Raw genomic sequence first — 26,926 nt, forward strand, 5'->3', positions numbered from 1 at the left:
CATGGGCCACATCCAAACTACTTACCCGTTTGAAATGGTTTCAATAGACTTCCTACACCTGGAGCAGTGCAAGGGTGGATATGAATACATCCTAGTGGTAATGGACCATTTTACTCGATTTGCTCAAGCGTATGCCACTACTAATAAATCAGGCAGGACAGCAGCAGAAAAGATCTTCAATGATTTTGCCCTGAAGTTTGGATTTCCTACCAAACTACATCATGACCAAGGAAGAGAGTTTGAGAACCAACTCTTTGCCAAGTTAGGGAAATACTGTAGAATCCAAAGATCGCACACTACGCCCTATCACCCAGAAGGAAATGGACAAGTAGAACGCTTCAATAGGACATTACTGTCAATGTTGAGGACTCTGACAACTGCTGAGAAAAGAGATTGGAAGAATTCCTTAACAAAAATGGTACATGCCTATAACTGCACTAAGAGTGAAGCAACAGGTTACTCGCCATTCTTCCTTTTGTTTGGTCGATCCCCAAGGCTACCCATTGATATTATGTTCGATACCCCAGTTTCAGAAACATACAAGACATATCCTGAGTATGTCCGGGTATGGAAGGAACGTATGAATGAAGCATACAACATAGCATCAAAAGTGAATGCGGAAGAACAGAAAAAGAGCAAAGAATACTATGACAGAAGATGTCATGGAGCGGAATTGACACCGGGAAGTCGTGTGTTAGTCAGAAACCTACGAGAGAAAGGGGGTCCAGGAAAACTTCGATCATATTGGGAAGAGAAGGTTTATGTGGTTGTGAGGAGAAAATCTGATGACAGCCCTGTTTATGAAGTAAGAACAGAAATAGGAGATAATAAAACAAGAATATTGCACCGAAATCTACTCCTACCATGTGATTACCTGCCACCACAGCAAGCTATTCAGGAAGTTGATAAACTTCGATCAAAACCTCTCAGACAACGACCAAGGAAGGAAGTTATTGATGGAAGTGATGACAGTGAGAGTTCAGATGAGGAAAATCAAACCCTTGTATTCCGTATACCGAACAGACGCGGAACCAACATTCCTCAACAAAGTGAGTTATGTCCTGAGGCTCCTGAGTTTGTACCTCAAAATGCACCCAATAATTGTATGGTCTCAGATGATCCGTCACCAGTTACTGAAGAAATGGTTGAAGAGGTAAGAGCAGAGGAACCCCTAGAAGATGCAGAAATAGGTTGTCCAATGGAAGAGCGAGGACCTACAGATGCATTTCCAAACACATCAGAGAATGAACTAACAAGCGACATGGAAGCAGAGTCCATTGAAGCTGCTGGAACTGAATCATCAAGAGAACTACCCAGCAGGAAAGCATCAAGTAGAGAAGTAAGAAAACCGGTGATCCTGACGTATGACACTCTAGGAGAACCAAGAGAAGTACCAAGAACTGTCCAGTTCAGAAAGGTGTGGACACCTAAGGATCAGGTAAACCGACCAGAGTGGTATCTACCAACAATCTACTTTACTGAGGACTTTAACTGTGATGAATAGACTGGTTTGGTTATTGTGATTAGAGTCAACCTACTTTGAGGATAGTTGTTCAGAGCTGGTTGAAGACGGAGGAAGAGCTCCAGCTGAAGAATGAAAAAAAGGTTATTGTTAATGTTATGTTTAGTCAGGTTATGGTTATCATTGATGTGTTAATGTTGAGGGAAGTACTATGGACACTGTCTCACATCTCTTCACTAAGGACAGTAGAAGGGACAATGGAGACATCCACCAGTTAGATACTGGGATCCTGGATGTGGGAGACGTCCTACAATCAGGAAAAAGGGGTGTTGACCTTTGAGTAAGGACAGTTCCAATTGGGTCCAAATTAACCATACGTAGGCCATATTTTTGGGCCAATGTCAGGGACGACATGAAATTAGCGGGGGAGAGTGTGACAGGTAGAGACAGACTGCAGCCATGATGTAAAATCATCCAGCACCTGTGGAGTTAAAGCTCTAACAAGAGACACAGGAAGTGGTCACTGACACAGCAGGGTGTGCTGGGAGGGAGACAGTGATCCAGGAGAGTAAATAGGAAAAGGGAAGAGACACCATGTTGGTCCTGAAGCAAAGCTAGAAACTCTGGACTGTAGAACAGAACAGTGATAACAGAAGGGAGTTTAGCTGAGCAGCTGAAGGCCAGAACTGATTGAGACATCCATCTTTCCCAGTGATACGTACAACTGCCAGTATACAGTGATATCTGTTATGAAAGACTCATGTACTGTATGTGATAGCTGTGGAGACTGTGTGAAGAGAAGAGAAGTAAAACCTTAACAACAACTGCTGTCTGGGATTGTCCCTTCGTCTGAGCTCTCTAATATCCAAGAACTCATATACACTATGTCCTACCTCGCCCCGCTGTGAGACGGACATACGACATAAGCAACTGGGTTTTTTTTAATGTTTTTATTCCCCCGGGTCTACGATTATTATACTCTGGGGTCTGCCCCCTGAAAGTGGAAATCTAATCTTAATAGATTCCTTTAGCACGAAGGACTCAACTCTTGTGTCTAGAAAAATCTCTAGATGTTTCCAACTGTGATCGCTCCTGCCAAGAAGGTAACCTTGCTACAGAGCTGCAGCTGCTTCTAGAATCCTCCAAATGGAAGGCCTTAGAAATATCTACCTACAATCTCACAATGGTTGACAAGATTGAACGGCTCTCTAGATTTCAAGAACTTTCACTTGCATGAAAACTTACACATACACATATTCAGAGTCATGTCATCTCTGAGTAAAAAGCAATTGCCATTCGGACCCAGCCCCACAGATGGATTGGTTAGTGTTTCCCCCTTGTGAATTGGTGTTTCTTACGCTGAGATATCACAATTTTTGTCAATATGAGCTGTTTGGAGCAATGAGGGCTAGCTGTTTACCTCTTAGCAGCCATGGCAATGCTTTCGCTGCTCAAAGGAGCTCATATGCCTATATCAGGACTATAAAATGCTCATATACTACAATATAGCCAAGTACTCACTCATGTAAAGAAATAGTCACACAACTGTAAAAAATGGATGTGTGAATATTGACATTTGGACAAAACACTGAATTCTATGTGTCTATTCACATGTCCATTTTTTCACGGTCCATCTTTCTCGGCCATCAAAGTTACTGACAGGCACTATCTTTGTCCAAGCTGACATAGATGGACATAGTGACATGTAAAATTCATGGGTTCTATAATGGCCACGTGACGACCTTGGCCATTATTCACTTCTATGAACACATGGACATTAGGTCTGTGAAAGACGGCAGGGTTGTGTGCACAAGGCCTTATTCCCTGAGTAAGAGGTATGCACAGAAATATACAGAATATACATAAACATATACATACACCATACTTGCTATAAGTTAGTAAAATAGAGACGGATCTATGGTTGTTGATCATATTTTTGGGCCTTACAGTAGGGACAGACCTACTTAGATCTATGGTTGCCTATCATATTTGTAGGCCTAAGGCCCGGTTTACATCTGCCTTCGTCATTCATTCGGGAAGTCTGCATGGGGACGCCCCAAATGGAATACCGAACGCATTGGCAAGTGGTGAGCAATGAAAGCACACTGACCCCATAGACTAAAATGGGGTCTGTGTGCTTTCCGCGTGGTGTCCGCACAGAACATGCAAACAGAAAAGTGCTTCATGATCTACTTTTCTGTCCGCATGACTCATGCAGACACCGTGCGGAAAGCACACGGACCCCATTATAGTCTATGGGGTCTGTGTGCTTTCACTGATCACCGTTTGTCAATGCATTCGGTAGTTCGTTAAGGAGATCCTCATGCAGACTCACGAATGGATTACCGAACGCAGATGTGACAGACCTACTTAGATCTAGGGTTATTGATCATATTTTTGGATATTACAGTAGGGACAGACCTATTTAGATCTATGGTTGTTGATCATATTTTCTGGCCTTACAACAGGGACAGATCTACTTAGATCTAGGATTGTTGATAATATTTTTGGGCATTACAGTAGGGACAGTCCTACTTAGATCTAGGATTGTTGATCTCATTTTCTGACCCTACAGTAGGGACAGACTTACTTAGATCTATGGTTGTTGATCACATTTTTGGGCCTTACAGTAGGGACAGACTTACTTAGATCTATGGTTGTTGATCACATTTTTGGGCCTTACAGTAGGGACAGACTTACTTAGATCTATGGTTGTTGATCACATTTTTGGGCCTTACAGTAGGGACAGACTTACTTAGATCTATGGTTGTTGATCACATTTTTGGGCCTTACAGTAGGGACAGACCTACTTAGATCCATGTTGGTCATATTTTTTGTGAGCAGGAACTTTTTTTTCCAAAGTTCATAGAAGGAAATAAAATGTTTCCTGTCTGATAACCTGTCACAGCACCCACAAGGGACATCTTAGTGGCAGCAGTAGTGAGAGGGATGAAGAACTGCTTGGAGGAAAGAACTCAGTTTAACCACAGTTCCAGACGATTGGTTCTCTGTTGCTGTCAGGCAGGAATCAGTTGTACTTCTTGGATGTTGGAGGACATGCGCTTCACCACTAGATGAGGCAAACCGGAGCTCTGTTTCTTAATCCTTTCACCACTGGTATCAGATCTTCTTTGCAGCTGCTTTCCCAGTATGTAATGATGTGAACAGGGGCCTGTATTGACGGAGGAAAATACAACTATTCATTACTAGTATCTTATGACCTTAAATTACTTGAAGTATTAACCATGAATATCAACCAAGCTGAATAGTTATAGAGTAAATTGTAAAATGATGTCACCCGCTAATCACTATTGAGCTGAATGGGGAAGATTTTATAATTTTGCTAATTTTTACACAGTGCACTCTTAGGCCATATTCACACGTCTGCATCTTACATACACAGCTTTATTAGATGGCATATGTACAGATTAATTGTAATTTCTTTATTCAGACGTTTCTCATTATTTATGCTGTAGGTTTGCCAAAAAAAAGAACAAACAATAGACGTACAACCTTTTTTCATCATGAATGCATGAAATCAATTAAAGTCTACGGGTCAGTCAAAAACCCCCACAAGACATCTGTTTAGCACCCGTTTATCACGGACGCATGAACACAGAAACTTATTTTGTAGGGTTAACACAAAGGGGAAGATTTGCTAGTGAAATTCTGCTTTACCCCTACATATAATATGCCAAATTTGGGGCTTTTTTTGACTTGCTAGATGAGTGGGTGTGAGTAACAGGAAAGAGTGCGTCGGTAAAGATTCACCAAAATATTGGACATAAAATTCTGCTCAAACACAACCAACTAGTAGGTGGCTCAGTGGTTAGCCTTGCAGCGCTGGAGTCCTGGGTTTGAATCCTGCCAGGGACAACTTCCACAAGGAGTTTGTATGTTCTCCCTGTATTTGCGTGGGTTTCCTCCGGGTACTTCGGTTTCCTCCCACACACCAAAGACATACTGATAGGGACTATAGATTGTGAGCTCTATATGGGACAGTGACTGTCAATGTCTGTAAAGCGCTGTGGAATATGATGGCGCTATACAAGTAAGCATAATAAATAAATAATAATAAGGATACACGAGATCTATCATCCACTTTGATAACTCTGGTGGATGTTAAGGGCCTGTGCAGACGGAGTTAACGCAAGCGCATTTTAGCATAATACTCGTGTAAAAATAACACTCCCATTGACTCAAAGAAATTTTTTACATGTGTAAAAAACGCGTCAAAATATGCGCCAAAAACCACAATGCGTATTTTGATGCATTTTTTTTACACGTGTAAAAAATTTCACTGAGGTCAATAGGAATGTTATTTTTAGATGTGTATTCTATACACGTGTGTTATGCTAAAAAGCGCTCGTGTTAATTCCATGTGCACAGGCCCTAACACTGCCTGCCTAAGAGTATTGACGGACAGCACAGCTCCTCATCTGTACGTGTTATGCTGTCAGTGTAGAATAGGGTCTTAGTGAGCAAAACCCCTTCAATTCAAATTTCCATCTCCCTAATTCCCATACTTGTGCATATAAGTATATGTGCTTCCCTCATATAATGTATAAGACCACTTTCAAGAATATATTAGCAAAAATGTGGATATGTCATAGGATGAGATCAATGGACTTAATAGACAAAGCCAAATCCATCTGCATTCACGCTTATCTAAAAAAACATGTTTGCTTAGTTTTATAAGGGAAGAACAAGTCCTATATGCAGAACTTTTTCCTCCATTAGAAAAGTAAAAACAAGGCAAAAGAAAGCTTCCATCCTGTTTTTTACCTTAGTGTGAATAGGTACAGGGGCAGCCGTAAGGTGTCCATTTCCATCAGCCACTTTGTCAGTATTTAATTCCGTTGCCCTCAATTTATGACGAATGAGAGCAGAAGACACGGTCATACTTCATCTTGCTAACAAATATTCTGTACCCCTTCCATTCAAGTGCTGTAGTTGTGCACATAAATATATGTCAAAATTCTGATTATTTAATCCATCTCTAGCCTAATCCGTGATCTCGATTCATATTCAGATATCCTAGCCTTCTAGGATTTAGATATGGCCTCAGGAATTATTACAGAAAGTTATGAAGAGCATGCACAACTTGTACTGAATGTGATCGAAGGAGCCACCACATAGATAGTTTATCTCATTTTTCAAAAGAGGATATGCATTCCACTCAATGTAATCCAAAATATCCCTAGATGGTATAATACTAAAATACCTCAATTGAATAGAGGAAAAAACTCTCAGTGACCCCTGGTACATCAACACAAGGGCAGATTTCTCTTCCAAACTATCCTATCACAGCAATTACCCTGGGACATGCCTTCAAGGTATCAGCAAGTAATATGAGCATGTCATCTGCATAAAGAAGGACTTTCCCCATGAGCCATACTGCACTTTAGACCTGCAATATCTGTACAAGATCTCATACAAAATATTTTAAGATCAATTTAAATAAAAGCTGGGATACAGGGTAGTCTTACCTATCTAGAGCCCCCCTGTATCAAGGGAAGAGACTAGAGGCTGACCCATTAATGTTCACCCTACCTTTAGTGCTACGACAAAAAAGCCTAACCCAGGATTGAAAACGGGCCAAACATAATCAAAACTAGAGATGAGCGAGTACTGTTCGGATGAGCCGATCCGAACAGCACGCACGCATTGAAATGAATGGACGTAGCCAGCACGCGGGGGGTTAAGCGGCCGGCGTCAAAGCGGAAGTACCAGGTGCATCCATTCATTTCAATGCGTGCATGCTGTTCGGATCGGCTGATCCGAACAGTACTCGCTCATCTCTAATTTCAAAACGGTTTCTATAAAATTCACTCGAGACAATCACAAGCTTTGATCATATCAAGGGATAATACTGAGCGCTTATTCACATTATCAGCCTGGAATTGTATCTTGCAATATAGCCTGTGTATATTATCAGCGGTTACCCTGCCTACCAGGAAACCCCGATGGACAAGATGCACTATTATAGAAAGAGTACTTGCCAACATAGTAGCTATCATCTTTGTCCTATAATTAAGCAGAAGTATGATACGATAAGAGCCCATATCAGTCCGATCCACCTGTAACTAAATTAGATTTGGCACATCAGCCCACTTTAAGCAAGCCACAGCCGAAAAACTCTGCAAAAACAACCACTGCCGAAGAGAAACGTGTTGTTTTCCGGAGTGTTTTTGACAGAACGTCAAAGAGTTTTGCTCTGCGGACTTTCTGCTTCTGTTATACCTATACGGAAACCACCAGTGTTTCCATAAGTATAACAGACATGCTGTGAAAACAATAAATCAGGTGGTGCAATTGCAAGAATTCATTCTAAGTTTGAGGCCCCACCTTGCGGAAACGCAGATTTTTTTGTTGCAGATTTTGTTGCGTTTTTTTAAGCCAAAGCCAGGAGTGGATTGAGCAGAAGGTAGTAGTATAAGCGCTTCCTATATATTCCCCATTCCTTTTGTAGTCATTCTTGACTGTGGCTCAAAAAAACGCAACAAATCCTGCAACAAAAAAAGCTGCGTTTCTGTAACGTGGGGCCTCAGCCTAACTTTTCCTGATTCTGATGCCAATTTTCCCCTTATATCCCTTATTGCTCTCATACTAGGAACACTCTCCCAAGACTGGACTGATTTTACCAGGCAACTAGTGCAAGAATTTCCAATTCAATACTCTTTAGCTTTACCAAAATGAGAATGATTCTGAACTTGCTAGTATATTGTTGTTCCCAACTTCTCCTGACTCCCGGTTCACATCTGTATTTGGGATTCTGTTTGGGGACCTAACGAATGGAAACTTATACGCATTAAAAAGTGGTTAGCTAAGAAACCACACGGACCCCATAGACTATAATGGGGTCCGTGTTGTTTCCTTTTGTTGTCCGTAAGCAGCACTTTTCTCTCCGCATGTGGAAACCACATGGACCCTGTTATAGTCTATGGGGCCCGTGTGGTTTCTTAATTAACTGCTTTTTAATGCATATAGGTTTCTGTTCAGGAAGAGGAGGTCCTCAAGTGGACTCCCCGAACAGAAACCCGAACGCTGATGTCAATCAGGCCTGACACTCCTCTCACCTCTGTTTATTCTCTTCTGATGGCTCTGCTACATATGACATACAAAATGACCATGCGATACATAAGTGTCTCCGTAATGGAAATTTCACAAAGCAGCATACATTCTCGTGTGTTCTGCTATCATATAATTAAAGTCAAGTGAAACAAGGTTTCATAAGTCTGGAAACACTCCAAATGTACTAGATGCATGCGGAAGTTACAGTAACCACTCAGCAGAATTGAACAAAACACAGTCCTAAAAAACAGAACAAAAAACAGTACAGCTCAGGCATAATGCAAAGGATTATACAAAGTACACAAGTATGTTTTTCATACAATGAATAAAACATTATAAAGACCAGAAAAACAAGGGAACTCTGGGTCCGGCCCACAGAAACAGATCTATCCACAGTGCCCAGTGTCAGCAGTATCATGGGAGATAGTTGTTTATCACTATGAGCAGTTTCTTCAGTGTGGATGCCAATTGTACAGTCCGGATGGGTTAGACCTTGCACAGACTTTCACTGGCAAAATATCATAGACTTTGCATCTAATATGCGTTCTAATGCTCATCAATGGTATGGAAATGGGTGGTTTATGTCTAGTGTCCAGATGTTGTGTGCCCAGAAGGGGAACATCCACCTTGGTCTCTTCAATATCAATCCACTGGCTGCAAGCATCAATACTATTGCAATATAGTATTTCTGAACATCTGGAGTGCCGGTGCTGGCTCAGGGTCTAGTCATGGTGTGCAGCTGAACTCTCAAATTCTTTCCTTTCCAAATAAAATCAGGAATTAGTTTTTGGAACTTGGCAAAATGTGCATTAGAGAGAGGTACGGTGTGGAAGAGGTATAGAATAACAAGCAATACCATTATCTTAACTATTGCTATTCTGCTTGCCCAGTTTATCACAGGCTTAGAAAAATAAGCATAGTGACTCTGTCTTTGGTTGTTCCTCAGATCATCAAGCTGAGGCTGAGGCATGTTAGTTCATTCACTAGTAGGTATAGATCGTACCTTGAGTAGCAGTGCCTAGGAGAGACATCTTGCTGTATATTACCTGATGACGTGGGTAAGTGACTCTTTTGTAACAGGTGTAGCCAGAGGGCAGCAGGAGTTGACGTTGCTAGTCCTGAAGTTATACACTGTGAATATATTACATATGTGTAGATGTAAATAGTTTGTCTATTGTTGATACTTCCTATGCAATGTGTTAAAATGCATGAAAACACATATTAGAGGAGAGGGAGGCTCCTTTCCTGAAGGTATGCCTGGAACAGAACAAATACGATAAACAAAACTATATTGTATCTATGTGTATACCTCTATTGTACACCTCTACCTTATTATTGCCTTTTCTGTATCTTAAGTAAGTCTATGAAGTGTGTGTTAGGAATCAAATACAGCACCAGGCTATGTAGTGAGTCCCAGCACCAGACACACTGATCAAATTGCAAAAACAGCGCTGAACATCCAGCGCACTCCAAGCCGTATCAACCCCAACCCCCCAGAGATGTTCACCAGAGACCCTTATGATGGGGATTGACTTGGAAGCTACTGTTCGGCAGGGTGGTAACAGGTCAGAGAGCGCAGGATGCACAACGCACCACTAGTTTCAGCAGTCCCAGAAACTGAAATCACTTACTAGAAAACTTCCAGAAACAGGATGAAGATCTGAAGATGCAGAAGCAGCAGATGTCAGTAACCAGGAGGTGGCAGCAGTACACCAAAAGAGTAGGCACCCAATCCTAGTCATTAACGAGCAGTCAGCGCAGTACAGATGGGTAATCCAAGAGAAAGGTCAAACAAGCCAGGTCAGTAGCAGGAGAGCGGAGCAATACCAAATCGTGATAAAGGGGCAGGAGTCTACAGGCACATGGAGGTCTTAGCAGAAGAGAGCGGAGGTACAAAATCAGGAGATGAGAACAGAGTTGTGGATGGAACCAAGGAGTCAGACAAGAGATACACGGAACACAGATGAGGAGACCTATCATTCAAAAAAGACCAAATAGCCAGAGGTGAACAGGAGCGGAAGTGAGAATAAATAGTTTCCGGCAGCACCAACATTAGCCCTTCACTGGAACCCTCGGCACGCGTTAGGAGAAGGCCGACAACCTCAGCATTGCCACTGCAGAGGTTCCAGCACTACTCCTAACTGTGTGTGCCTATTGCGCCTCTACCATTACAGCTTCACTGCTTTCACAGCAAAGAATCTCCATCTCCATGGCAAAACCTTCTTTTCTCTAAAAGTAAAGGATACCCCCTGTTCTAATTACAAAAAAGATCATTAGCAAGATCTATGTACTGTCCATGCATATATTTGTGCAATGTAATTAAATAACTCTTAAAGGTGTTGTACTATTAAGGGCAGCCCATCAAGTGGTTGGGCCCCAGCGATCAGATATTTATCCACTGTCCTGTGGATAGGGGATAGGTGTCCATAACAGCACATCACCTTTAAACTGAAAAACTCTATAATTTGATAACCTGTTTTGGCATTGAAAACAATCCATACTAAAATACTAACCTTAGTTGTCCTACTTGGCACCAACTTTGGATCAACTAAGTCATTCTTAGGGCCCCTTCACATGGCGTAAGCGCGCCGCTCATTTAGACCCGTACATGCGAGCGCTTCAAAACACATCCCATTCACTTCAAAGGGAGCGCGCGTAAAGCCGGCTTTAAACCTAGCGTTAGTGACGTCCTAACTGCTACAACATGAACATATTTCACTTGCTTTGGAGCAGTGGTACTGAGCCTTGCCGTAAAATAGAGGCAGTGTCAACAGCTTTCCGTGCATGGACTTGAAGTCATGTGACTTGTTCCCAGAAGACATGAGACTGTGGACGTTAAATGACAAGCAGTCTGTGCATTGAAGTGTGTCCACATTGTTTCAGCAGCTAGTCAACCTGAAAAAAGAAAATCCCCCAAAAAACAATAAAATTAGGTATACAGTATATTAGAATATCGTATGTTGTATGAAGACTCTTGAGTGACACTTTTTACTTCCAACATTGATCTTTTGACAACAATGATATGTAACAGGCAGGATACCATAGATATATGCTACAATATAGTACCATAGAGTAATACTACTATATATTTCACAATATCAATCCTACGTCCTGATACCAGTATCAATACAAACTAGTACTCGTTGTCCAAAAAAAGTATTATTAAAAACTATATAAATTTGGTATTATTGTAATTGAAATGGCCTGGAGAATAAAGGTAGAATGTCAGTTTTACCATATATTATTCTTACGCGAGCTTTCATTTATTCTCCTACAGTTGCAAGACGCATCAAAGATATTAAGATTCAGGTCTATTAATATGTATATAATAAGTACGGTATATGTTGGTGTGTCTGAACTGGTATAACTCATGCCTAGATCCATACTCTGCCTAAAAAAAAGTGACGGCAGGGTGCAGGAGCTGAAATGCAGCATCATGTACCAAAACTGTATTTGTTTTCCAGTACCACCCCATCAGAATTTTTCCTGGTTTCCAATACATTATATGAAAAATAAAACGGTGCCATTACGTAGTACACGTTGCGTCTGAAATAAAACAAAAGTCCTCACGTAACTCTGTAAACTACAAAATAAAAAATAGGAAGACGGAGAGTCAAAAAAGAACATGTGAATGTGAAAATGGCTGTGCAGGAAAAACCGGTCGCTGTTTAAATGGAAATGTGACGCACATTTTCATGAATTTCTCAAAAATTTATAGTATGGTGGGATCCATGACAACTTACAACAATGGACTGTAAAAATATTGATCATGTGAATAGCCCGCATTCACATACAGTGAAATTAATGCAGCCATGTGACAACCTTCAATAAAACGGCTATCACAACGATGATATTCATTGGAATATAGATTGACTGGATAAGGAGGATCACTGCTGCATCCTGTGATAGACGGAACATTTTATTTGTCAAGAAGGAGGTAGAGATCAGCATGGGACCTGGGAAGCGTCAGAACAAGAATGGTGGGAGATCAGCAAGGTGCATGTAATTATTTTTTTATGCCATTTTGAGCCTTTTTTTTTTAAATAAAATTTAAATATTAAATATTAGAATATATTGCTGTAGATTATGAAGTAACTACAACAAAAAAAAATCATGAATTGGAAATATGTTTTTTTTTAACTTAACATACACACACACACACACACACACATATATATATATATATATATATATATATATATATATATATATATATATATATAATGTTGTGTCTTTTGAATATGTGTTTTCGTTTTGACTTATGGCAATGTATATAATGTAGACAAGCATGATCCCTACATACCTATTCTAATATTCTCAATGGCTAGTGTCACGGCTCGCCCTCCCATTAGGCATAAGGAATTTCTGATCCAAATCCTGACCTTTAAATAATCTCCATCTGTAGCGGTGCTGGAATGAGTTTTAATTGACAGTAGCATATGTTATGTAAGATTGGATCATCTCTATAAGGCAGCTGCACACGACTCAGACCTCTGTAACTTTCTCCGGGTAAGACATTTGCTTAGCCTTAGATTTGTATTTTATGAAAATTCTTGGCATGACTTTAATAGAGAGGATTTTTAGTACATAGCTGACAATGTATGGGCACTTTCTTATTATATCTTGTTACAACAGAACTCCTTTTAATTCTAGAGACCCTCGATTAGGACAATGCTGCTGCTACATTCTCTGTACGCTTTACTTCTTCTGGTGCCATTGTGCATTTTGGCTGAAGAAGAACCAACACAGCCCCAGCGGAATCCTTGTGCTAACTGGATGGGGGGAGCACCAGGATATCCGGGACACAATGGACTTCCTGGAAGAGATGGCAAAGATGGGAGTGATGGGCAAAAAGGAGAAAGAGGAGAAACAGGTTAGTGATTGGCTATTGAATTACCGATCTGCCTTTGGTACATAATTGATTAAAAGTAGACAAGTATATATTCTGTATAGATGGAGGCTGGGGCAGTATCACTTACTCCCTTGAGCCCAAGAAACCCTAGTCCAAAGCTGAATATTGGTTGTTGGTCTAGGCAGTGATGCTGTGTCTAAAAAAGCTGACATGTGAAAGTTAGAATATCCATATGGGATATTACGTCTATTTTCTGGAAATATATCTAAAATCTTAACAAGTTCTTGTGCTGTTTCAGTCCCATGGCAATTCCATCAAAGCTGGTTTACAATAAGTAATATAGAAAACTCAAAATGAGGTGGATACGCTTATCAAAATGATCTCTCTCAAGCAAAAATTGACAGCATTTGAGAGGTATTGTCCAAGCTCTAGTGAAACAGTAGTAGACAAGGTGGCAGATGCCTTAGGTTACCTATGGCAATATAGTACTTGAGATGTACTTACTGTCCAAGCTCTAGTGAAAACAGTAGTAGACAAGGTGACAGATGATGTAGGTAAGCCATGGTACAGGAGAGAAGGGATACATTAAACTTATTTCACATTAGAATCCAGAACACAAGAACAGAACTCTACAGTCCAGTTATAATTCTTCACAGAAGTGGAAAGATGCTTTGAGGCATACTACAATACATAAAGACAAGTGGTTTGTGACATAAGAACAAGAATCTTGGAAGACATCTTTACCAATGAGGGCAAGCTGTCTAAATTGAAAATAGAGCAAAATGTGTAACTTTCACTTTTCCGGAATGTATTTCCAAAAACTGATTTGGAGAATTGGTCAAAATGAATGTAATCTTCAATGGCTCAGTTTTAAGTTATGTCACCTTGCAACACTGGTTACATCTGCACGCTGTTTGTATGCACTGTGTTTGTGCTCTGTGGGTTTCCTTTGGGTATTTCAGTTTTCCCGTAGACTTCAAATAAATTCTCATAACTGTCTACAATTACCTGCAAAGACATAAGCAAGTAAGAAACTTAGTGCATAAATAGTAACTGTTAAGAACTTTTCGGCCACAACAGGAAGCGGTAGTCTAAAACCGCCAAGATCTCCTTGTGTGGGTGCCTAATATTACACATAAGCAGAATTTCCTCAATGGAGTAGGGAGGCAAAGGTTGCTTGACATTATTTGCTAGTACTTGCCCACCTTCTCCACTACAGCATCAATGACATAAGGAGCGTTGCAATACAGACCCACAGCTTATCTTCTTAAATATATACATTTTTTGTTACATGCACAATGTATATCTGTACTGTGCACATGAGAGGTAATATAAAGAAAAAAAACGTATATTTGTGGCAAGTTCATATGTAGATTTAAGATTGTCCTAATCTTAGTCTAAGTGGTTTTGTCGTTTTATTCAGAGACGGGCGCAGTTTCCTCTTCTCAGCTCACTGCTACACTGCCTGCACTAAAAATATCATTCTTATGCTTCAAGTTTTTGAATTTCAGAACTGTAAGAATCCCAAAACTGCAGAGTGTTACTAGTACTCATACAAAGAGAGAAACTAAAGTAATAGAGGAATGGATTAAAACCTGGTAGTATCTTTGAATGTCTAAATTTCATTATAGTATGTTTCATTTATTCACTATTTTGTCCAGATTTTGGGCAGCAAATGGGGGTTGGCCTAAAATTTTGGTTATGTCCCCAACAATGGACCATGATTGATTTCATATTGAGTTTCCCGGTGGCAGAATCCCTTCAACAAGTTATAACCAATATGGATACACTTTCTGTTCCCACCTTTGTAAAAATTACTGCTGCGATAAAATATCTATTACTATAAAAAATAAATAAAAATTGGAATTCCATCATTTCTGATTTACCATCTATAAGCAATTCAAGATTTAGCTAAATATTTGGGTTATTGTATAATGTGAAATGTTCATGTGAATTATATTTACGTTCACAGGTACTAAAGGGCAGAAGGGTGAAGTTGGTGAACAAGGACCTCCAGGACCTGAGGGTCCACGTGGCTTTCCAGGTCCCCAGGGTCAAACAGGGGAAAGTCCTTTTCTCCACCGTTCAGCCTTTAGTATGGGGCTAACAACCAGAGTGTCCACTCCAAATGTACCTATACGCTTCACTAAAGTGTTTTACAATGAACAGCGACATTATGATGATACCACTGGAAAGTTCACCTGCCATATTAAGGGCCTCTATTTATTCACCTACCATCTTACCGTCTACATGAAGGATGTCAAGATCGGATTATACAAGAATAACAAGCCCATGATGTTTACCTTTGACCAGTTTCAGACAAATAATGTGGACCAGGCTTCTGGCACCATCCTTCTGGCCTTAGATGTCCAAGATGAAGTATGGCTGCAGATATATGGGGAGGACTTTGGTGGCATCTATGGAGATAATCTCAACGACTCATCATTTTCTGGAGTCTTGTTATATCCGGCCTATGAAGCCATGTAACTCTACTTATAACCAATAAAATACCCAACTGCCCTATATAAGATACCCTATTCATTTCAGTACTTGCTCTGGTAATGTGAAGGAGCTCACTCACATTCCAGTATTGGTTGTTCATTCTGTAAATCCGAACATCGATGAGTCCAAGAAATCTGGAAAAAAGATTGTATCGGCATGTAAAGTATCCATATTATGTGGTTTTCCTCTATTTGATAACATAATTGTTATTTTGTGAAGCCTTTCATCTATGAAAGAAACATAAAGAGCGTTTCTCCTTAAAATAAGCCCCCTCCCCACAAATATAAGTCCTAAACGTGGCCATAGACATTGGATAGAAGTGCGGTACGTCAATGGTTGACCGAGCATTGAATGAATGATCATGTGGTCAATGATGGTTTCATATATTTGTCAGTTATAGACATTCTATCTGGCCATATAATTTCAATGACAGCGGGTGAAGGACAAAAGATCTTTCTGGGAATGTTCTACCTAGGAAAGATCATTCAATGAATGACATGAGATTTTTCATTCAACTACTGAAAAACAAAATTCAGTCGCCGAAACTGATCATTTCACCCAACAAATGTTACTTATGTTTGAAATCCTACGTTTTCATCCAGTTTAGTCCAAAGTGTACGGGAAGTTTTATAGTTGTCCTATGTTGTCAGACTGTTAAAGATTATGTGTAATGTATTGTAATGTAAATACTAACAGCTTTCATAAAGGATGTAGTGGTGTAGGTGTGAGGCTGTACTACTAGATACCAAGTAAATCTATAAAGGGGTTGTCCAACTCATTCTTTTATTATTTAATGGTGGTGTTGAAGGGCCCAAGACCATAAAAATTGTTTTATTCATCTCTCCGTGGGCCTTCGTTTCCAGCAGCAGGTCCAGTCTTTTGTATCGATGTCCCCTGACTGACATCAGCAGTGACCTCTTCACAAACAGCACAACACAGCAGGGATCACAGAAACTACTAAGGTCTATGAGGCCCGGAGAACTGGAAGAACTGCCCTGCTGGTAATGTCGGTCTGAGCAGAGGTGAGTATAGTTCTTTTTCTGTAGCATTATTAAATATAAAGAAAACATGAGTCGGAGAACCCATTTAAGGATTCTAGGAACGCTTATGAACAGCCACTGGGAGCTTTGTATGTGTACAGTACAATGGTGGTCACGTTGCAATCCTGTAATCAAATATTACAATAATTATAATGTGCATGTACCAATGTATGAAGCATGCAAGCACTCATCTGATCCTCCTCTCTTCCTTTATCCTCACCCCCAGACTTTTGTATGTGCTCATTTCATGCTCATTTCAAATTTGTCTACTATTGTCTACTACTACTATTGCGCAACATTAGAATTGCCTAATGGGGAGTCTTATCATAGACAAGCTCGTTCATATGGGAGATGCCAGGTTGTAAGAGTCAGGGGCAATTCAGCAACAGCTGGGGAATTCTACAAGTCACTTGTAGATGTTGGAACTGGAATTCATTTTTGTGCTATGACAATGGTGCGGTTCATAGGTACCCTCCATGTGGCTCCCCAGAAATGACAGCAGAGTCACAACTAGGGTTGAGCGATCGTGTTCTGAAAAGATTGGATTCCGATCGGCGATCGAGAAAATTTCACGATCGCGATCGGAATTCCGAGCACGATCTTTTTATGTGGGATCGAGATCGATGATCTTTTCCCACAATGCTTTGCTTAGGCTTCACACTGAGTATACGCTGTATACTTAGTGTGAAGGCTCCGCTGCAGTTACATAGGAATGAATGGAAGCAGCCGGCACACAGCCTTAACCCCCTGCGCACCGGCTGCCTCCATTCATTTGAATGGGAGGCTAAACTAAACATCTCTAGCAGCTACTTACCTCTAGAGATGGCTGCTCCAGTGCCCTCCTTCTTCTTGTCCTTGCTGCCGCTCCGCGCTGCAGTCTTCTTGCCTCGCTGCCCCGCCTCCCAAGTTAGTGTTTAGGTAGGCGGGGCTTGTGGCTTAGGAGAGTGTGGGCGGGTACAGGGCGGGGAGACATGATGTCTCCCCTCCCAGTACCCGCCCACACTCTCCTAACCTGGCAGGGAGGGGCAGCGAAGGGAGAAGACTGCAGCGTGGAGCGAGGCAAAGGAGAAGGAAGGCACCGGACCAGCTATCTCTGGAGGTAAGTGGACACCAGGGGGGACTAAGTAGCCAGAGGATTAAAAAAAATCCTCTGGCTACTTTAGTGATTCATTACACAGCGTGGATTCTAACAATTGTTAGATTCCATGCTGTATATTGAATAGGATTGCTTTTAAAATCCGATCTCCGATTAATAAAAAAATCCCATTTACTTACATTGGGATCGGAATTGGGATCGAGATCGGGTTCGAATGAAAAATGATCGGAAATCGGATTTTAAAATCGATCCTGAAAAGTCAAGATCGGCTCAACCCTAGTCACAACATAACTGAACCTTAGCACTAGGATCTAAACTGTATTACTGGAGTTAGTTCCACATTATATGATCATCTTTTAATTTTTTTAAATATTTAGCTTAGTCAACACTGCCTGCCTTAAAGGGGTTTGCCACACACATGGAGGTTTTATAGATGTTTTTGGTTGTGTGTTTTGTGGAGAAGGCCAGGAGTGGACACAGCCGGAGGGCGAACCAATCTAAGCTTTGGCTCATAAAACACAGCAAAATGTGCATAAAAACACTTTGTGTACCTCCACCCTAAAAACATCTCAATGACTTAAATGCTACTGTATTACACTGCAAATTTTCCACTGCAAATCTGTCATTTGCACCATGTGCATGAACCCATAGAGAAGACTGCCTACAAAAGACTTTTCTGGATATCCCCTGAGTCACTTCTGGGACCCACATCCCTAAAATGAACCCCCTGGACTCCATCACCTGGCTCACCCTCAGAACGTCCCCACTGACAAACAAGTCCAGACCATCGGTATTGGTCACATTTTACGAAACCATATAGCTCTGAGCTAGGTTGGTCCTATAACTCCCACTGAATAGGAAATTATGGAAACAACACAGCTCAGTGTTGTAGATGTAACAGAAGTACAGTGTGTCGAGAGGTATTGTGTAATGCATGTACAGAGTGAAGATGAAGTGTAATGCATGTATAGTGTGTGTAGAGGTGCAGTGCAAAGCAAGTACAGTATAGAGATGCAGTGTGTAAAGAGGTGCAGTGTAATGCATGTACAGTGTGTGAAAATGAAGTTTATAGCATATGTAGTGTGTGAAGATGCAGTATAAAGCATGTACAATGTGTAGAAAGGTGTTGTGTAACACATGTACAATGTGTATAGAGGTATAGTATGATGCATGTCTAATGTGGGTAGAAGTACAGTGTAATGCATGTACAGTGTGCACAGGTGCTATGTAATGCTTATACAATGTGTATAGATGTGTTATATAAGACGTGTACAGTGTGAAGATGAAGTGTAAAGCAAGCACAGCATGTCTAGAGGTGCAATGCAAAACATGTACAGTGTGTGGAGATGCAGTGTAACAAGTGCAGTGTGTGGAGATGCAGTGTAACAGATGTGCAGTGTGTGAAGAGTTACAGTGTAATGCAAGTACAGTGTGAAGATGAAGTGTAATGCATATACTGTATAGTGTGAGTAGATGCAGAGTGTGGAGAGGTATTGTGTAATGCATATACAATGTGTTAAAATGAAGTTTAATGCATATGTAGTGTGTAAAGATGCAGAATAAAGCATGTACAATGTGTATAGAGGTGTGATGCATGCAAATTGTGTAAAGGTACAGTGTAATGTATATACAGTGTGTATAGAAGTGTTATGTAACACTTGCACAGTGTGTGTACAAAAATGATATATATAACAATGAAAGCCAATTGTGTGTAGAGGTACAGTGTAATGTATATGCAGTGTGTGTAGAGGTACAATGTAATGGATGTGCAATGTGTGCATAACCAATGCAGAGAATGTAGTGTGTATACAGGTGTAGTATAATGCATGTGCAGTGTGTGTAGACGGACAGTGTACAACTTGTTTGGTGTGCAGAGGTACAGTGTAATGCATGTACAATGTGTATAGAGGTACAGTGTAATGCATGTGCAGTGTGTATAAAGGTGTTGTGTAACACATGTACAATGTGTATAGAGGTGTTGTGTAACACATGTACAATGTGTATAGAGGTATAGTGTGATGCATGTAAATTGTGTGTAGAGGTACAGTATAATTAATGTACAGTGTGTATAGAAGTGTTATGTAACACAATGTGTGTACAAAAATGATACATAACAATGAAAGCCATATATGTATCACTGAGCACTAAACAGTACTGGAATACATCATATGGTGGGATCACTTCATTATTTTGTCTCTATATATGTATGAAAGAATATAAAACATAACATTTTTATTGCATAGTAGCAAATAAAATACTGCTGGAAAAGAATCATGTCTTATACTGGATACATATAATAAACCAACATATGAAGTAGTCAAATCTTTCTACCTGGCCGTGTCTATTACTAGTGACCTGCTACATGTCTTTATACAGCATAACTATATGGAGAAAAATGCATTGTAGGAAAGAACTGCAGTACATAATTGTTATCACTAGAGGGCACTTTATTCTACAAAATGGCAGAATTGACTGTAACACATGAAAACATACAGGTGTAAACTGTAACTAGGAAATCCCGCCTGTTATACAGATTTTACATGGGGATTTTGCTGAAGATTATACCCTTTACTTTGAATTGGGTGACAGATAGATCTGGTGATCCCCAATGTGCCTATAATCCTCTGTAAATCTGAGTGATACAAATGACATTTAGAAAAAGTAAATTCCTTTGCATTGCACTGAATGCAGATGTTTACAGCAAATTTATCACCTGAAAAATACAATGTTTATGAGCTCTCATATACTGTGCCTAGTGCCCTCACGCTATAGGGGCAATGCATGGCATCTAGATCTGGTGCTCCCAGAACCTCTCAGGTCCTGCCCTAGGCATACAGTAACATTGTGTAATCTATTAGTGTGGGATCCCTGGGGGAAGCTGAGTATTTATGTCTACTATATATAAAATTGGAATATCCCTTTAAGAATAAAGTTACTCTCAATAAAATAAACAGTAAAAAAAAAAACCCTGTTTTATATGGATATGTATATGTTACTCGAGTAGTTAGATTTTCTGCAAAGTCTTCTTAAGGGTATGTTCACACGGTGGAAACCTTTTCGGCCATGTGACTTTTCAGCGCAGCTAGTCACGACGGGAGGGCGATGCAGTGCATGGGCCTCCCGTCGCGGCATCCCGCTCCTGATTAGGCCTGAATGAATGGGCTTAATCGGGAATGAGTCTCGCACAGCGGACGCCACAGCTGAGTCAGTCGTGTAATCCGCAGCAAGATATGGCATGTCGCTTCTATTTCCCACTAGCTGAAAAAAAAAATCGATAGCAGGAGAAAAAAAAGCGAGTGACTCCCATTGAAGTGAATGTGAGCCTTTTTTGCAGGCGGATTTTGAGGCGAATTCCGCCTTAAAATCCGCCTGCAAAAAACTGTGTGAACTGACCCTAAGGTATCTTAACATACCCCAGTATTTATCACAGATGAGAAGTGGATACAGTTTTATGCACTCTCAGGGATGGTTCACATTAGCATTTGGCTTCCGTCTGGAAGGAGTCCGCATGAGGACCCTACCCCCCACTCCACCCCAACGGAATAACCACGCAACTGCAAGCGCTGTGCAGTTGAACACATGGAGCCCATAGACTATTATGGGGTCCGTGTGCTTGCCGTGCACTGCCCGCAGTCGGACCGCATGATAGTCTATGGAGTCCAGGGCCGCCGATAGGCCAGTATTACTGCTACTGGCGTCAGGGGCCCTGCCAAATTGAAAAATGGGGGATGGGGGGGGGGGTTGGACTGCCACTGTGTGCCGGTCCCCTGGGGCCCGCAGCAGTCATTGTGTGTCCGATATCAACTCAGATCTGCGTCCAGAGGATGCAGATCTGAGTTGGACACATACGCGGCTACAGCAAGGAGCTGACACAGTTCAGCTCCTTGCTTCGCCGCTGCACGTCGGCTGTGTAGACGCGATGTGATGACGTCACATCGCGTCTACAACTGTGCGTGAGTGAGAGAGAGAGGTGCACAGACAGCAGCGGGGGAACGAGAAGAAGGTAAGTTTATGTGTACACTGAGGTGGAAACTGGGGGCAGATGAAGGAGAGGACGGCATGACACTGGGGGCAGAGATGGAGGGACATGAATCTGGGGGCAGAGATGTGGAGACATGAATCTGGGGGCAGAGATGGAGGGGACATGAATCTGGGGGCACAGATGGAGGGGACATGAATCTGGGGGCACAGATGGAGGGGACATGAATCTGGGGGCACAGATGGAGGGGGCATGAATCTGGGGGCATAGATGTGGGGACATGAATCTGGGGGCAGAGATGAAGGGGACATGAATCTGGGGGCAGAGATGGAGGGGACATGAATCTGGGGGCAGAGATGGCGGGGGAACATGAATCTGGGGGCACAGATGTGGGGACATGAATGTGGGGGCAGAGATGGAGGGGACATGAATCTGGGGGCAGAGATGGAGGGGGGACATGAATCTGGGGCAGAGATGGGGGGACATGAAACTGGGGGCAGAAATGGGGACATGAAACTGGGGGCAGATGAAGGGTGTATATGAAGCTGGGGGAGAGATAGAGGGGGACACATAATTTACGGGTGACTGTAGGAGGATTATACTGTGTGCGGGCACATGAAAAATTAATGAGAATGGGCGGAGTCAACATAAAAAAGGGCGGGGCTAAATTTGCCACGGTGTGCGGCACAGATGGAGGGGACATGAATCTGGGGGCAGAGATGTGGGGACATGAATCTGGGGCAGAGATGGAGGGACATGAATCTGGGGGCACAGATGGAGGGGACATTAATCTGGGGGCACAAGTGGAGGGGACATGAATCTGGGGGCACAGATGGAGGGGACATGAATCTGGGGGCACAGATGGAGGGGACATGAATCTGGGGGCACAGATGGAGGGGACATGAATCTGGGGGCACAGATGGAGGGGACATTAATCTGGGGGCACAGATGGAGGGGACATTAATCTGGGGGCACAGATGGAGGGGACATGAATCTGGGGGCAGAGATGGAGGGGGCATGAATCTGGGGGCATAGATGTGGGGACATGAATCTGGGGGCAGAGATGAAGGGGACATGAATCTGGGGGCAGAGATGGAGGGGACATGAATCTGGGGCACAGATGGAGGGGGAACATGAATCTGAGGGCACAGATGTGGGGACATGAATGTGGGGGCAGAGATGGAGGGGACATGAATCTGGGGCAGAGATGGGGGGACATGAAACTGGGGGCAGAAATGGAGGACATGAAACTGGGGGCAGATGAAGGGTGTATATGAAGCTGGGGGAGAGATAGAGGGGGACACATAATTTACGGGTGACTGTAGGAGGATTATACTGTGTGCGGGCACATGAAAAATTAATGAGAATGGGCGGAGTCAACATAAAAAAGGGCGGGGCTAAATTTGCCACGGTGTGCGGCACAGATGGAGGGGACATGAATCTGGGGGCAGAGATGTGGGGACATGAATCTGGGGCAGAGATGGAGGGACATGAATCTGGGGGCACAGATGGAGGGGACATTAATCTGGGGGCACAAGTGGAGGGGACATGAATCTGGGGGCACAGATGGAGGGGACATGAATCTGGGGGCACAGATGGAGGGGACATGAATCTGGGGGCACAGATGGAGGGGACATGAATCTGGGGGCACAGATGGAGGGGACATTAATCTGGGGGCACAGATGGAGGGGACATGAATCTGGGGGCACAGATGGAGGGGGCATGAATCTGGGGGCATAGATGTGGGGACATGAATCTGGGGGCAGAGATGAAGGGGACATGAATCTGGGGGCAGAGATGGAGGGGACATGAATCTGGGGCACAGATGGAGGGGGAACATGAATCTGAGGGCACAGATGTGGGGACATGAATGTGGGGGCAGAGATGGAGGGGACATGAATCTGGGGGCAGAGATGGAGGGGGAACATGAATGTGGGGGCACAGATGTGGGGACATGAATGTGGGGGCAGAGATGGAGGGGACATGAATGTGGGGGCAGAGATGGAGGGGACATGAATCTGGGGGCACAGATGGAGGGGGCATGAATCTGGGGGCACAAGTGGAGGGGATATGAATCTGGGGGCACAGATGGAGGGAACATGAATCTGGGGGCACAGATGGAGGGGACATGAATCTGGTGGCACAGATGGAGGGAACATGAATCTGAGGGCACAGATGGAGGGGACATGAATCTGGGGGCACAGATGGAGGGGACATGAATCTGGGGGCACAGATGGAGGGGACATGAATCTGGGGGCACAGTTGGAGGGGACATGAATCTGGGGGCAGAGATGGAGGGGGCATGAATCTGGGGGCATAGATGTGGGGACATGAATCTGGGGGCAGAGATGAAGGGGACATGAATCTGGGGGCACAGTTGGAGGGGACATGAATCTGGGGGCACAGATGTGGGGACATGAATGTGGGGGCAGAGATGGAGGGGACATGAATCTGGGGGCAGAGATGGAGGGGACATGAATCTGGGGGCAGAGATGGAGGGGACATGAATCTGGGGGCAGAGATGGAGGGGACATGAATCTGGGGGCAGAGATGGAGGGGGGACATGAATCTGGGGGCAGAGATGGAGGGGGAACATGAATGTGGGGGCACAGATGTGGGGACATGAATGTGGGGGCAGAGATGGAGGGGACATGAATCTGGGGGCAGAGATGGAGGGGACATGAATCTGGGGGCAGAGATGGAGGGGACATGAATCTGGGGGCAGAGATGGAGGGGGAACATGAATGTGGGGGCACAGATGTGGGGACATGAATGTGGGGGCAGAGATGGAGGGGACATGAATCTGGGGGCAGAGATGGAGGGGGGACATGAATCTGGGAGCAGAGATGGGGGGGACATGAAACTGGGGGCAGATGAAGGGTGTATATGAAGCTGGGGGAGAGATAGAGGGGGGACATAATTTACGGGTGACTGTAGGAGGATTATACTGTGTGCGGGCACATGAAAAATTAATGAGAATGGGCGGAGTCAACACATTTTGCACATTTTGTCCCTCTTTCGGTTCTTCAAAAGTTGGGAGGTATGGGAACAGGGGGCAATGGAAAGATGTTAGAAGGTGGACCGGGGGGGATTGTTGGGGCATCGGGTGTGCGGCACTGCGGAGAAGGAACATCTTGGGCAATAATATATAATATATAAGTTTTTAGCTGGAGAACTACAAAGCACACAATACCTCCAAAGGTATGTGTGCTTTGTATTAATAATGATGTAGGCTGCTATGTTACTAGCATAGCAGCCTGTTTGGGGTGGGACTTTCACTTAAAAGGAGTGTTCACATTGTGTTTTTGGCCTCCCTTGCCGGGATACGTTGGTAACCAGTCACAATCAGCTACCCACTTATCCCCGCACGGAGAACTGCAGGCCCCCCTTTTTTTTAATGGCCAGTTCTTCGTGCAGGGATAAGTTGACAGCTGATTCTGACTGGTTACCAACGTATCCCGGCAAGGGAGGCCAAAAACGCAATGTGAATAAGCCCTGAGGATTTATTAGGAGGGCTCTTATAGATGGTGTTGGCTCTCTATAGGCGCTTTCACACGTAGCAGATTGTACCTGCAAATAGAACCTGATTAAGCCTTGTATTGCTGCAAAATAAAGGGAAATTTAATACATAATTGGTATGTCGCAAAATAAAGTAGTTTTAAAATGGCGGGGGGGGGGGGGGCGACATTTAGGCTGTATGGGGCCCCAAATTCCTGATGGCGGCCCTGATGGAGTCCGTGTGCCTGCACAGCACTTGCAGCTGCGTTGGTATTCCGTTCGGGGGGATCCTCATGCGGACTCCGGATGGACGGAGGCCAAACACTAATGTGAACCGGGCATAAAGCTGGAGTCAGACTTGTGCTCATTGCCCGTTCAGGTATTCCGTCCATCATTCTGCTTATATAATGCCGAAACCCCCAATATGCCGTGAACAAGACTCAAATAAAAGGAGTCATTGAGAGAGACAAAGAGCGGTACATCAAGGAATGGAGAAGCGCAATAAATAACTCCAAGAAACTCACCGTGTACCAGTCACTGCAAAGAGACTACACCATGGCCACCTACCTGGAGAGAATACGCCACCCCAAACACAGACAGACCCTGAGCCGGTACAGACTGAGCGCCCACAACCTGGAGATGCAGACGGGGCGACACAGGCAGACGTACAAGCCACAGGAGAACAGACTGTGCCAGCACTGTGACCAGGGGGCCCTAGAAGACGAGACCCACTTCCTGCTACACTGCACCAAATACTCAGCTGTGAGGGCCTTCTACTACCAAAGACTCTGTGCCCACATCCCAGACTTCATATCTGCAGACGAGAAGAGGAAACTCTACATCCTACTGGGAGAAGGAGACCACTGTGGAGATCGCTGCCCAATACGTGTCCAGCTGTCACCAAACAAGAGGAAGATGAGACTCCACGGACTGTTATACCCCAAACCTCCTGCCCCACCCCACCTCCCCATATAGCGGTCACCAACTAAGAGGAAGTTGAGACTCCATGGACTGTTATACCCCAAATCAGCCACTAATGGATGAAATGTACCTGTCTTCTCAGACCACACCCTTCACTCTCTCACAATAAAATATATATATATATATATATATATATATATATATATATATATATATATATATATATATATTATATATATATATATAATCCACAACTCCTTTAATATGGTTCGTCAGACTACGTGTTTTACATGAGTTTTAGCAGTCCACCTCTGTTGCCAGAAAGGCAGACCGTTAAAGCAGCAATAACACATGAAGTGTGAACCTAGTACAATCCCTATTAGGATGGAGCAGAGGTCCGCTCTCTTAACTACAGTAGAGAGTCACTGCCAAAACGGCTTTAACTCTGGTGGACTTGAACTGTCCAAATATTACATGACTGTCCTAGGTCTGTAGAGGTTTT

General features: G+C 43.0%; 2 protein-coding genes across 2 annotated transcripts in view; one reads left to right on the forward strand and one right to left on the reverse strand.

Annotated features, from left to right (window-relative positions):
• COPS9 (COP9 signalosome subunit 9) overlaps nucleotides 1–26,926 on the reverse strand; it is a 236,072-nt gene that overhangs the window by 195,311 nt on the left and 13,835 nt on the right. The gene's annotated exons all lie outside the window — the stretch shown is intronic.
• On the forward strand, nucleotides 12,958–17,890 carry LOC142198085 (adiponectin-like). Its single transcript, XM_075268896.1, has 3 exons — nucleotides 12,958–13,045; nucleotides 13,190–13,409; nucleotides 15,361–17,890. The coding sequence occupies exons 2-3, from the start codon at nucleotides 13,208–13,210 to the stop codon at nucleotides 15,873–15,875; spliced, it is 717 nt and encodes a 238-aa protein (XP_075124997.1). The 5' UTR covers nucleotides 12,958–13,045; nucleotides 13,190–13,207; the 3' UTR covers nucleotides 15,876–17,890.

This window comes from Leptodactylus fuscus, chromosome 3 (assembly GCF_031893055.1).
Source record: "Leptodactylus fuscus isolate aLepFus1 chromosome 3, aLepFus1.hap2, whole genome shotgun sequence".
In the NCBI taxonomy this organism is placed as follows: Eukaryota; Metazoa; Chordata; class Amphibia; order Anura; family Leptodactylidae; genus Leptodactylus; species Leptodactylus fuscus.